The 14,708-nt window shown below is 40.7% G+C and overlaps 1 protein-coding gene across 3 annotated transcripts in view; it reads right to left on the bottom strand.

The window, feature by feature from the left end:
* Nucleotides 1-77: 77 nt before the first annotated feature.
* The window catches only part of FBH1 (F-box DNA helicase 1), an 84,445-nt gene continuing 69,814 nt past the window's right edge, over nucleotides 78-14,708 (bottom strand). For all 3 annotated transcript variants that reach the window (XM_056573221.1, XM_056573223.1, XM_056573222.1), the window contains 3 exons: nucleotides 3,386-3,492; nucleotides 1,914-2,045; nucleotides 78-299 (listed from right to left, as the gene is read on the bottom strand). In XM_056573221.1, the coding sequence (XP_056429196.1) occupies nucleotides 129-299; nucleotides 1,914-2,045; nucleotides 3,386-3,492 (410 nt within the window). In that variant the 3' untranslated portion in view covers nucleotides 78-128. The remainder of the gene's footprint in view (nucleotides 300-1,913; nucleotides 2,046-3,385; nucleotides 3,493-14,708) is intronic.

Genomic DNA, 14,708 nt, shown 5'->3' with positions numbered 1-14,708 from the left:
AAGCGAGCTGATTGGTTGCTATGGGCAACTGGGTAAACTTTCCTGTGGACAGGTTTTGATAAATCTCATTACATGTCTTTAAGCCCGATGAATAGATGAGAATATGATTGCCAGTACCAGTAATTTACTTAAATAACTTGCAGCAGTCCTTCATAGTGCCTGGGAAGAACAATGTTCTCTAGCTTAAGTTTATTAGTTTTCAAAACCTCCGGAGAGATCATCAGTTGTGTTATTGGGCCGACTCGATGTTGTGTACAGGCATGGCAGATATATCCTCCTTTATCTTCGCTTTTGTCACTCTGCATAAAAAAAAAGAAAAAAAAAAAAAGAAAAAGGAAAACCCAGGTCTTATGAGTGAAAACAACATTGTACATAATAGATAGAAATGTGTTGATTAGTTATATGAAATTCACAATTGCACTTGTATACATACCTTTAAAGTGTACCTGTCGTTAGCAAAAACGTTTTATATAATGTAGATAATACATTATCCTGACTTGTCAATAATCCTGCTGTGTGAGCCAGAAGCATGTCATAGTGCCTCAGTGTACATTGCCCTGCTTGTCCTCAGTGCACAGAGCCCTGCTTGTCCTCAGTGCACAGAGCCCTGCTTGTCCTCAGTGCACAGAGCCCTGCTTGTCCTCAGGGGACAGAGCCCTGCTTGTCCTCAGGGGACAGAGCCCTGCTTGTCCTCAGGGGACAGAGCCCTGCTTGTCCTCAGGGGACAGAGCCCTGCTTGTCCTCAGGGGACAGAGCCCTGCTTGTCCTCAGGGGACAGAGCCCTGCTTGTCCTCAGGGGACAGAGCCCTGCTTGTCCTCAGGGGACAGAGCCCTGCTTGTCCTCAGGGGACAGAGCCCTGCTTGTCCTCAGGGGACAGAGCCCTGCTTGTCCTCAGGGCACAGAGCCCTGCTTGTCCTCAGGGCACAGAGCCCTGCTTGTCCTCAGGGCACAGAGCCCTGCTTGTCCTCAGGGCACAGAGCCCTGCTTGTCCTCAGGGCACAGAGCCCTGCTTGTCCTCAGTGCACAGAGCCCTGCTTGTCCTCAGTGCACAGAGCCCTGCTTGTCCTCAGTGCACAGAGCCCTGCTTGTCCTCAGTGCACAGAGCCCTGCTTGTCCTCAGTGCACAGAGCCCTGCTTGTCCTCAGTGCACAGAGCCCTGCTTGTCCTCAGTGCACAGAGCCCTGCTTATCCTCAGTGTACAGAGCCCTGCTTGTCCTCAGTGTACAGAGCCCTGCTTGTCCTAAGTGCACAGAGCCCTGCTTGTCCTAAGTGCACAGAGCCCTGCTTGTCCTCAGTGCACAGAGCCCTGCTTGTCCTCAGTGCACAGAGCCCTGCTTGCCCTCAGTGCACAGAGCCCTGCTTATCCTCAGTGTACAGAGCCCTGCTTGTCCTCAGTGTACCGAGCCCTGCTTGTCCACCCACACTTGTAAAATACAGGCAACTTTTAGGGTATATTTTTGGCTATTGCTATAGCTGAAATTTTTTTTTTTTTAAATCTCCTTCTCTTCAGTGACTTCTTACTATTTGATCCACAGCTTGTCACTTGGTGGCCAGGAACAGGACCGTGATATGATTAGGCAGAAAAAAGTCTTGATGGACATGTCTTTTTTTCAACCGTACTAACTATTTATCAGGTAAGATTTCTGCCAACAAAATGCAGGAATCATAAATTAGATTAGGAAAACATGGCTTAAGTCCTCTAAAACAGCACCACACTGGTTGACAAGTCGTGTAGCCAAATATGCAAATGAATCTTTTGTGCAGCCCATAAATTTATTGTTATCCATTGCACATTTCTCAATTTAAATAGGGGATTTTCAGCCAATAACAACAAAGCTAAACGAGCATCCAATATCTTATTTGCTCCCTCCGAGCAGGCGGTCTATAGGCGCCCTAAATTAAAATTACTTACATAAATGATTGGCAGCTTTCTCATAGTCAAGACAGACTGCTCAGGGATGGAATTCTTGCAGTGCGACAATGCACACAGAACTGGGCCGTCTTTCAACATTTGACTTGTCAGCTCTGCTTTTAGGAAATATTCCTGCAATAAGAAAAGATTAACAGGTCAACAATGTTGTAACAAGCATGTAGATAATGTCCCAAAAAATGAGAAAGTTAATAATTCTCCGAAAAACATTTTATGCTTCTATAATGGACTTGTACTTCTATAATGGAAGATCCAAGCTTATTTGACTGTTATGATTGCTGGTTTAAACTGATAGATGTATATAGAATATGTTCATTTTTAAATATTTTATATACATTATATTCATTTTAAAGCTATTCCATTCTGCATTTTTAAAATGTTTTATTCATTCAAAATTTCCTGAAATTTTACATCTCTAATCATTACCATCAGCAGTCCCTTTAATATGGCACTCACTACTATGAGCTTTATTGATATGCAAATTAAACCATTTGGCACAATGGGGTTGTTTCTTTACCAATATGGCCTCCCGCCCGCTACTCTAACAGTGCCTCTGTCCCTCTTCATTGGACTCATTTACGTCACTGCAGAGGGGCAACTCAGCGTGCAGGTGGCTGTATTGGTGCACTGAGGGGTACGGAACATCCACAGTACACCAAACAGCCTAATTTGCCTCTCTATAAAACTAATATTACAGATACACAGCACATAAGAGTGCCATATTAAAAGGTTCCATAATGCTTATGGGATGCCCTAATCTTTTATCAGTTTTCCTCCAAAGGGGGTTAAACTACAGACTTAAAGGGAAACTGACAGCCATTTAGGAGAAATCTATCTTGTTGCTAGTATGACATTTTCTTCTTACATGCACTGAAGCTGGGATACTGCTGTATGTGTAATGCTTCCTCCATCCTTGGCCAGGGATAACCCCCCACCTTCTGCCGATAACTCTTCCTCCTTCATAAATTTTCATTCATCTTCTTCTGCAGGTCTGTGAAGGGGTGGAGTTACTGGCCAAAGAAGGTGGCACGCTTTGGTCCCCACCTTCCTGGACAAATGCAAGTGACGGCCTGCAGCCATGTCCCGCCTCAGCCAGGCTGTTACAGTGGGCTGTCACTGGTGTCTGTTCAGGAAGGTGGGGGCCGGAGTGTGCAGAGGAAGCATAAGCAGCTGGGCCCCGTACAAGAGATTGCATGGATAGAGGATGAGAAGTGTCTGATAAGTTTAGTTCCCTGGACTATCCCTTTAATTGTGACTTTTATATATTCTAATCTATTACTGCCTGCCAGTAAAAAAAAAGACTGGAAGGCACCCATTAGTCAGAGTCAATAACATGGGGCTGAACAAATGTAAAGATAAAATAACGAAAAACAATATTAAAACAAGCTTTACTTAAAGAGACTAGGAAAAGTAGTTTTTAAATAAACACATATTTTCAAAAAAATTCTATTTACCCCTGCGAGGGTCAATATATTCTCTAAAGACTTTGTCATAGTGAGGTGGTTCTTGGCTCGGGTTACAGCTACGTAGAGCAAATTCCACTCGTCTTCCACTGATGGAGCTGGAAGAAAAAAACACTGGAAATTATGCAACAACTAACAATTTTTGGAAATACAAGTGTCAAAAGCTATTATATACAGTCAACAATGTAAACAGGGACCAAATGTCAGAACCTTTTTATTTTTTGTCTCTTAGTAAGTAACATGACTACTGAGAAATGAGGTCCTGCTATATCACTACTGTGTGGGGGGAGGGGGCTGGAGGCGGTCCTGCTATATGAGTACTGTGTAGGATGAAGGGCCTGGAGGGGGGGCATGCTTTATGATTACTGTGTGGGAGGGGGGACTTGAGGCAGGGGTCATTAAATTTGACTACTGTGTGTGTTTGTGGGGGGGGGGGGGGGGTAAGAGGCTGATGGTGTAGAAGAAGTAAAGATGATCCGATGCAGCATACGGATAAAACTACTTAGCTTTATTGGTATTCTTTAAAATCAGAAATTCACACCGTAGTGCGCAAAAAACATGACATGCGTTTCGAGCGGAACCCAGCTCTTTATCACAGATGTCGGTGTGGGTCCGGGAACATGACTGTTATAGGAGGTGAGCTGGTCTTCCATGGTTGTTTTTACGGTGATGGTGGAGACCTGATATTATATCTATTTAAGGGTAAAAAGGACTGGAGGCCTGCTGTGTGCAACTCATTTATGGCCTGGGTAGGACTTTTGCATGACTATGACTTTATTTAGGGTCTGAATTTATTTCAACATCAGATCAATGTTCAGAGTGCTGGCAAAGCATTCATTCTGGGCAGGGCTCAAGTCCTGCAGGAATGCATGGAAATGGAGATCCTGCACTTTTTTTTTACAGCAGCAATATTGTTCCTATTAACAGGAGTCCTGAATGAGCAGCTCTTGAGTGCAAATCATGGGTGAGTTCCCACACTTTTTTCTCCAGGACTTGACACCTGATTCTGGGGGATATTTCCCATCAGTCCCTTGTGATATGTGTTGCTTCTCCCACAAAGACCCCACTTAGTTAGTTTTCCCTTATCCTATAATTACTGGTCAGGATCAGACAAAGCTATGATTCCTGCACAGAGTCCTCCTTGTCCCACCCACACTTCATGTATTTTGTCTCCACACAGAGACACACAGGCAAAAGCTGCAGGGACAGCATTTTTTCACCCAAAAATATAAACATTTTTTAACCAATGTTTATTACAAATATAAATATAATGTTATGGTCTACATTATATAAAAGTTTATGCACATGACAGGTACACTTTAAGCATAAATATTTATAGAAGAAGGAATGTTAGAATGAATTAGTTGCTCTACATCTGTAGAAAATTTTCAGATCAAGACATCAAAAATGGCTTGAGGAACATGCAATAAATCACACTGAAAAAATGTGTAGTTGTGTGTAAAAGGCATAAGGATTACATTTCTGTGGTAATTTATTAAACCACAAAAGCTTTATATATTCATCTAAGAATATAATCTAAGGAATTCGCTGTGTTGTTCACATATAAGTACATCAGAATTTCCATTTTCCTGTCATCACAAATCCGCATTGCCAGGGGTTAAAAAAAAAAGTTCATTTGGCACCAAACCCCCTATTCACAGACATAACATAGGAGGTCAAATGACGGATAACGTTATTATGTAACTGTGTCTGGTGCTCAGGGTATAAAGAGTAAATGAGCCACAATAAATGCACTAAAAAATTACACAGCACTCAATCCAATAGTTGCAAATAAATCTTTATTGGTTCATAGCAGGGATTACATGAGATGATTAACCAAACCAATGCCTAGTTGTTTTGTGTCATGTGGCGCTTTAAAGGGGTTAACTACCATTTGGTAATTTTAGTACTTATCTGCCAGAAAGTAATGGACATTCTTAGGAAGCATCCATGCTTGTCTTGGAGCTAAATGGCTGTGGTCTGAGTCTACAATCATATTGCTGCTATCTTTTTGTGGAATGGCTATTTCCTGTTGGAGTTCCCTCCCTTCAACTGCAAGTCCCATGATTCCATGGGGTAAGTGTGAGGTCACTTTTCTCCCTCCCACACATCAGCCACTTAAGCCCACCTGAGCTCCCATGCTGTGCTGTAAACAATAGACCAGTGTTTTCTAACCAGGGTGCCTCCAGCTGTTGCAATACTGCAATTCCCTGCAGAATGATCTCCCTCCCACCCAGTGGTCGCTCCTTCTATTGAAGCAGACAGGCTCCCTCTGAACACCTGACAAGTGATGTACTGTCTCAGGCCACACTGCAGCCTGGGAAAACCTGAGACGACACTAATTTGGTATGCTATGAAAAGAAAAAAAAAGGGCAAAGATCACAAAAAAATTGCGAGATCACCATCAAACACAGGTACAGACACTATATTATGCACAGTCAAATAAAATAACTCCCGGAATATGCCGTGAGAAGATGCAATCACTTCTTTAACCCCCGGTAGATTAATCCTGTTCTTACACAAAAAGCTTTTCACAAGACATAAGCAAACAGTGCATGATAAATATTATACATTTTAAAAGATAAATCAATGCGATCATTAAATCCCATAAATACCAGTAGCCCTAGTAACATGACAGTGAAGAAAAAAATGACATGATATATGATGGGCAGGCACAGCGCTGCATAGAGAAAAGGCAGGGATGCTCAGAAAGCCGGCTCCTTGCCTCCATTATGTACTAAAGAGATCCAGTAATAATATAGCAATGGGGACCATATCTTCTAAATGGCTGCATCAATTTCAGTAAGTTACACCTCTGTGTATAAAAGACGGTAGTATGGCGCAGCAAAAGCTGTAATTAGTAGCAACTGGGAGGATAGAGGATCACCTGTCACAGAGTAGCGAGGCAGTAACTATGCGTAATGTCGTCCGGTGATCCTAGAAGAAAGTGAAGTCCAAATAGACAAATGAATAGAAGTACGTGCTATGCACTGCAAAGCCTCCTGCACTCACCGCTAGACCAACGCCTTCAAACATCAAACGTGGAAATCACAGACGCAGCTACAGAGACAGTGTGGGCCCGCTCAGCGTGGGACTCCTGTCTCTGGAGCCGCGTCTGTGATGTCCATGTTTGGAGTTTGAAGCCATTGGTCTAACGGTGAGTGCAGGAGGCTTTGCAATGCATAGCACTTACTTCTATTTATTTGTCTACACCTCTTTGTGTTCCTGTTAACCTGCACTATAATCCAGTGTATTGGGTTTCTCCTTTAAAAAACCCAAACTCGAGCTGGCAACAAAGGGGGAAGAAAGGATCATTTAACCCCTTAAGGATTCAGCCCATTTTGGCCTTAAGGACTCAGACAATTTAATTTTTACGTTTTCATTTTTCCTCCTCGCCTTCTAAAAATCATAACTCTTTTATATTTTCATCCACAGACTAGTATGAGGGCTTGTTTTTTGTGCGGCCAGTTGTCCTTTGTAATGACATCACTCATTATATCATAAAATGTATGGCGCAACCAAAAAACACTATTTTTGTGGGGAAATTAAAACAAAAAACGCAATTTTGCTAATTTTGGAAGGTTTTGTTTTCACGCCGTACAATTTATGGTAAAAATGACATGTGTTCTTTATTCTGAGGGTCAATACGATTAAAATGATACCCATTATTATATACTTTTATATTATTGTTGCGCTTAAAAAAAATCACAAACTTTTTAACCAAATTAGTACGTTTATAATCCCTTTATTTTGATGACCTCTAACTTTTTTATTTTTCCGTATAAGTGGCGGTATAAGGGCTCATTTTTTGCGCCATGATCTGTACTTTTTTTTTGATACCACATTTGCATATAAAAAACTTTTAATACATTTTTTATAAAAAAAATTTAAAAAGTAGGAATTTTGGACTTTTTTTTTTTTTCGTTCACGCCGTTCACCGTACGGGATCATTAACATTTTATTTTAATAGTTCGGACATTTACGCACGCGGCGATACCAAATATGTCTATAAAAAATGTTTTTTACGCTTTTTGGGGGTAAAATAGGAAAAAACGGACGTTTTACTTTTTTATTGGGGGAGGGGATTTTTCACTTTTTTTTTACTTTTACTTTTACATTTTTTTACATTTTTTTTTACACTTGAATAGTCCCCATAGGGGACTATTCATAGCAATACCATGATTGCTAATACTGATCTGTTCTATGTATAGGACATAGAACAGATCAGTATTATCGGTCATCTTCTGCTCTGGTCTGCTCGATCACAGACCAGAGCAGGAGACGCCGGGAGCCGGACGGAGGAAGGAGAGGGGACCTCCGTGCGGCGTTATGAATGATCGGATCCCCGCAGCAGCGCTGCGGGCGATCCGATCGTTCATTTAAATCACGAACTGCCGCAGATGCCGGGATCTGTATTGATCCCGGCACCTGGGGGGTTAAAGGCGGACGCCCGCGAGATCGCGGGCGTCGGCCATTGCCGGCGGGTCCCTTGCTGCGATCAGCAGCCGGGATCAGCCGCGCATGACACGGGCATCGCTCCGATGCCCGCGGTTATGCTTAGGACGTAAATGTACGTCCTGGTGCGTTAAGTACCACCTCACCAGAACGTACATTTACGTCCTGCGTCCTTAAGGGGTTAAAGGGGTACTCCGGTGAAAACCTTTTTTCTTTTAAATCAACTGGTGGCAGAAAGTTAAACATATTTGTAAATTACTTCTATTAAAAAATCTTAATCCTTCCTGTACTTATTAGCTGCTGAATACTATAGAGGAAATTCTTTTCTTTTTGGAATGCTCTCTGATGACATCACGAGCACAGTTCTCTCTGCTGACGTTATTATAATAATAATGCTTTATTTATTGTTGTCCTTAGTGGGATTGGAACCCAAGTCTCCAGCACTGCAAGGCAGCAGTGCTAACCACTGAGCCACCATGCTGCCCTTAGCATACATCTGCTATGCATGGTTGCTAAAATGGACAGAGATGTCAGCAGAGAGCACTGTGCTCGTGATGTCATCAGTGTTCCAAAAAGAAAGGTATATCCTCTGTAGTATTCAGCAGCTAAAAAGTACTGGAAGGATTAAGATTTTTTAATAGAAGTAATTTACAAATATGTTTAATTTTCTGCCACCAGTTGATTTAAAAGAAAAAAGGTTTTCACCGGAGTACCCCTTTAAGGCTCCACACGAAAACAGATTCCTATATTTCTGTATGTCCCGTACCTTCCCCTTAAACAAATCAGAGAATATGATACAAACACTTTTAGTATACTGTTCATAAAACATAAATCCTAATGCACCTATTTTAACTGGTATCTCTTCTTAGATTTCAGTATTTACAGCTGCCTTGTGTTTTAACCCCTTACAGATGCGATGTCCCGATGCACAGGGATTTAGCGCACCAGGACGCACATTTATGACCTGTACATTGCGCGAGCAGCGGAGTTGTAATCACTTCATGCACAGTAGGTCTCGGCTGCTACCAGCAGCCAGGGACCCGCCGGTAATGGCGAACTTCAGCGATCGCGCTGATGTCTGCCATTAACCCCTCAGATGCCATGATCATTAATGGCTGATCGGACGATCCTATGTATCAGCAGTATTAGCAATCTAATAATTGCTATGTATAGTCCATTACAGGGATATAAAATGTTGAAGTAAATCTGAAAAAAAAAGTTTTGAAAAAATGTGAAAAAGCCCCTCCCCCCCCTCAAAAAAATGAATTGCCCCTTTTCCCCATAAAAAAAAAAACGTAAAAATAATTATTATTAATTAATTATTAATAGATTAATGAAATAAAAAGTGATCAAAAAGTCACATATACACAATAGTGGTACCATTAAAATCTACAGAACATGACACAAACAATTTGTTATTTAAAACATACTAACTTTGTTTAAAAAAATGTAGTTTGATTTCTTTTTTTTAGTACAATAATAGTAAAGCAAGGTGCTGTGACAGTTTATTGAGCTCGACTGTGCTGCACAGCCATGCCTCCCTGAAGCAGGCCAGGGACCAATCGCAGCGGTCCCTGGCCAGCAATCGCTGCTAATGGTCCATCAGTACAGACGGACCAATAGCAAGGATCTGCTGCAGGTCTCCGAAGCGATCGGTGGTGAGGGGGGCCCCATCAGAGGAGGCCATTCGCGGCACTGCGCTCCGATCCTGGGTTAACCCTGCGTCTATTAGGGTAACAGACGGAGCTCTCTCTGTCACTGATTGGCGCTCAGCAAAGTTAAAGCAGCACGCCGATGGTTGCCATGGCAACCGGAGGGCCTTACACTGGCCTCCTTTGTCATGGCAACATGAGCGATCAGTCCCTGACAGACATAGGCATAATTCAATGGAGTACAGATGTGTACTCCATGTGTACTCCATTGAATTATGTGTATAATAGTAAAAAAAAAAAAAAAAAAAAGGGTGAAAAAGTGGAAAAAAATTAAAAAGTTTAAAAAATGTGAAAAAAATAAAATAAAAAAATTTGAAAAATAAAAAATTTGAAAAACTTAAAAAAAATAATAAAATACATGGTATATGTGTATAATACACCCCCAAAAATAGCCCCCCCAAATAAATCAACATGTCCCGCAAATAAAAAAAAATTGAAAAAAAATTAATAAAAAAGTCCTCACAATTGCGTCAGTGAAAAATTTTTAAAGTTACAGCTCACAGAATGCGGCGACTTACAAACATGATTTCTTAAAAAAGTATATACATTTGGTATAGCCGTAATCGTATCAACCTGCAGTGTAACGTTAACATGTCATTTATACCGCATGATGAATGATCTAAAAAATAAAAAACAACCGCAGAATAGTTTTTTTTTTTATGTATACCACCTCATAAAAAATTTAATAAAAAACAATCAGAGTATCATATGTACCCCAGAATGGTACCAATGAAAGCATCAATTTTTCAATTTGTAAAAGGGGGCCCCAGAATCCACACAGCACACCTTCATGTCTGAGGCCTGTGTGAGAGACACGTAGCGCACAAAGGCCACATATGGGATATTTCTAAGGACATCAGAGTTCGGGGAATAAATCTGGAGTTTTATTTATTTGTCAACACCTACTGTGTTACAGAAAAAAATGGATGAAAATGAAAAATCGACAAATTTTTTTTTTTTAAAAGTTAAATTCCAACTCCACTTTTATTTCTCCGCTTTTATTTCTGTAAAACGCCTAAAGGGTTAATAAACTTCTTTAAGAAAAGGTTTAGTCTAAAGGGGCGGCACGCCTTCTTTACCGTGAGGACTGTGAATTTATGGAACGGTCTACCTCAGGAACTGGTCACAGCAGGAACAATTAACAGCTTTAAAGCAGGGTTAGATACATTCCTGGAACAAAATAACATTAATGCTTATGCAGAATTATAAAACTACATCCCTTTCCCTTATCCCCTTACATCCTTCCCTTCAATCCCCTGGTTGGACTTGATGGACGTATGTCTTTTTTCAACCATACTAACTATGTAACTAACTATGTAACTATGTAATGGCTTTCTGACTACTTTAAGGGGTGCAGTTTATAAAATGGGGTGACTTATGGGGGTAACATACAGGCCCCTCAATTCCACTTCAGAACTGAACTGGTTCCTGAAAAATCTGATTTAGCAATTTTCTTGAAACTCTGGAAAATGTATAAACCCTCTAACATTCTAAAAAAGTAAAAGAATGTTTATCAAATAATGGGAACATAAAGTTGACATATTGTAGATGTGAATTAATCATTAATTTGGTGAGTCATGGCTATTTGTTGTACGAGCAGAAAATAATATTTAAAAATGCATCTTTTTCGCATTTTTTTTAAATTTTATTCAAAAACCGCTAAATATATGAATCAAAATTTACCACTTATATAAAGTACAACGGCCGGCATTTATCATTGTAGGTGTAAGTGAAGCATTTATCATTGTAGGTGTAAGTGAAGTATTTTTCTACACCTTTTTTTTGTGTGCTGGTAATGTGTAGGAGAACCAAATTTATTAAATGGTCACAGAGCATTTGATAAATTTTGTGCAGGTCACATTTTCTAAAATTTCTCTCTTCGCATACACCAAAAAGATAAGCTAAGTCTGGGCTGGTGTAGTTTTAGGGTGCGTTCACACGGGCGTATTTGTCAGCGGATCCGCAGTTGCGGATCCGCTGACAAAGGCCCCTAAAGTGCTACCCTCTTTGTGCCTGCTAATAGCGGCAATCCGCGGCTACCAGCAGACACACTGCGATGTGCGAGTTACCCTGCAGTGTACACGCACACATCGCGGCCGCTCTCTGTGTAGCTCAGGGAGCCGGAGGAGCGGCCGATGTGCGGAAACACTGCGTCGCACATCACAGTGTGTCTGCTGGTAGCGGCGGATTGCTGCTATTAGCAAGCACAAAGAGGGCAGCACTTTAGGGGCCTTTGTCAGCGGATTCGCAGCTGCGGATCCGCTGACAAATACCCCCGTGTGAACGCACCCTTAGAGACTTTTCAGTGGCTTTGTGCCTTTTTTGCAGTTCATAAAACCCTTCAATAGCACGTGCAATGCCAAAATCTTCAATAGCACGTGCAATGCCATCCCTCTTGTATTTCTTGTATTTGTTATTGGCTTTGGTCGGACAGAGCATCTCTCCTTACAAAATTATATATAGTCACCCCCCCCCCCCCCCTACTCCACCCAACCCCTATCCCACCCCATGGCAGAAGGGCAAAAAATTATATATTTATATAAAAATTGCACTGAAAAAAATTGGAAAATTTTTGTATCTCTCCTTTTCCCCCTCTATATATTCTTCTTTATTAGATAACATTCCAACCTTGTCCCTTTATCTGAGACTCTCCACCAAACATAGTCTTTCTCTCTCTGTCATACCTTCAATCCACCTATCCCAAATTAAGTTGAACTTGACCAAACACCCGACCTGAGCTGCCCAGCAGAACTCAAAATTTATCATCTTGCTTACTGTAGCTTTAAGTTCATCAATATTTGGAACTTCTTTAGACATCCACTTTCTTGCCACCAATAGTCATGTTGCAAATTGCACTTTCCCTCTTATTATCTTATCCGTTCTTCTTTCTTCAATTCTTACTCCGCCTAGTAACCAAGATATCAATTCATCTCCTTCCTTCAGCTCTAACCTTCCTTCTACCATCCTTACCGCCTTCATCCAGAATTCTTTAAGCACAGGACACTCGTAATACATATGGAATAACCCCATTCCCTCATTCTCACATCTTAGGCATTTGTATTTTTTTCTTTTATCTATTTTTCCCAAGAGTTTCGGCGTATAATATAACCTATGTGTTATAAAAAAATTGTGTGACTCTATGTGAACCATTTTTAATAACACTCGTGTTTTCTTCCCAGACTCCCCTCCATTCCTTTTCTGTTACTTTCCCTACATCCCTCTCCCATTCTTTTGTGCTGAAGTGTTTTTCACCCTTATTTTTGACATCCACCATTATTTTATACATCTTGGAAATTATTTTTTTTATCTGTGCCTTCCCTAAAGACCTTCATTATCGGGCAGTCATTAATTCTCAACTCCTCTTTCCTATCAATTTTTTTGACTGTCTCTCTTAACTGTGCGTACCTAAATAATGACATCAGATTACTAGGAATTTTATACTGTGCACTCAAATCCTCAAACGTTCTAAGTTTCTCTTCTTCAAAAAATTGTGCTACAAATTTTAAATTATATTTACTCCAAAATTGCCATTCTTGTCTCTCTAGTTCTTTAAATCTTGTGTTATTGTATAACCTCGTGTATACAAATGAACCTTCTACCTTAATTACTTTTTTCATTTGCTCCCATACTTTCACCACCATTTCCTTTATGGGATCCTTTCCGCCCAACTTAGATTCAAGGAATTCTCCCATATCCTCGCACACATCTTTTTTTCCTGTTATCATATTCACATAAACATCTGTTTCTTTCCATTTCATTACATACCTCAACTGTGCTGCTATATAGTATAATCTAATACAGCTAATCCTCCATTATTCACCCCTCTACATAGATAACTTAATTTTATTCTTGTTTTTTTCCCTTTCCAGACCAATTCTCATTCCATGGTTTCAATTGTTTTAAATACTCGTTCTCCTAACCATACCGGACTATTGGTCAAAATAAACAATTTCTGGGGTAAAATTATCATCTTCAAAAGGCCAATCCTATCTGCTATACTAAGTGGTAGACCCAACCAGATTTTTATCTTCGCTCTTATTTTTCTTAAAATGGGCCAGACATTTAGTTCCGGATATTTTTGCACTTGCTTCCCTACATTTATTCCTAGATACTTGAATGTCTCTCCATCTCTTATCTTTAATTTCTCGTGGGACATTGATTTGTCTAATGGCATTAATACAGTTTTATTCCAATTTATACTTAATCCTGATTTATTCCCAAATTCCTCTATTACCTTTATAATCTCCTTAAAGGTCTGTTGCGTGTTCCGAATATAAAGCAATATATCATCCGCAAAAAGTGATACTCTGTCCCCCGTCATCCAAACCCCTCCAACCTCTCGTTATTCCTGAGCCTTATTGCCAATGGCTCAATATATAGGGCAAAGACATGGGGGGACAGAGGACAGCCTTGTCTGGCTGCTCTAGTCAGTTGGAATCCTTCTGATTGTACACCATTTATTAGAACTGCTGCCCTAGGGGAATCATACAGAATTCCTAGCCATTTCATAAATCCTTCCCCAAACCCATATCCCCTCATTACCATCCAGAGGTAGGACCACTCCACCCTGTCAAAGGCCTTAACAGCGTCCAATGACAGGATGGAGCGGTCCCCCTCTCCCTCTCTAGTCTGCAAATTCCCGAACAGTCTTCTCACATTATCTGCCGTAGTTCTTTCACTCATAAATCCACATTGGTCTTTTGATATTAGTAAGGGCATTACCTTCGCCAATCTCAATGCTAAAACATTTTCCAATATCTTCGTATCGGTATTCAGCAGCGAGATTGGTCTATACGCATCTGGCTCGCATTCATCTTTTCCAGGTTTAAGAATTAGCATTATTACTGCTTCCTTCATTGAGGGGGGCAGTATTCCTCTTTTTAGAGTATCTTTACATAATTTCACTAACCTAGGGACTAAAATATTTGCATACTTTTTATACAGCTCGAATGGTATCCCATCCGGGCCCAGAGCCTTTGACCTGGGTGTCTCCTTTACTACCTTCCATATTTCACTTTCTGTAATTTCCCCCTCTAACATCTCTACAACTTCCTTCGTTAGTTTTGGTAGCTCACATTCCTCCACATATTTCCGCATTTCTTCTTGCCCTACTTTTTCCTGTGATGTATATAGCTCTTTATAGAATT

Source organism: Hyla sarda, chromosome 4 (genome assembly GCF_029499605.1).
Source record: "Hyla sarda isolate aHylSar1 chromosome 4, aHylSar1.hap1, whole genome shotgun sequence".
NCBI classification, from domain to species: Eukaryota; Metazoa; Chordata; class Amphibia; order Anura; family Hylidae; genus Hyla; species Hyla sarda.
This window is presented reverse-complemented; position numbering and strand designations above follow the sequence as displayed.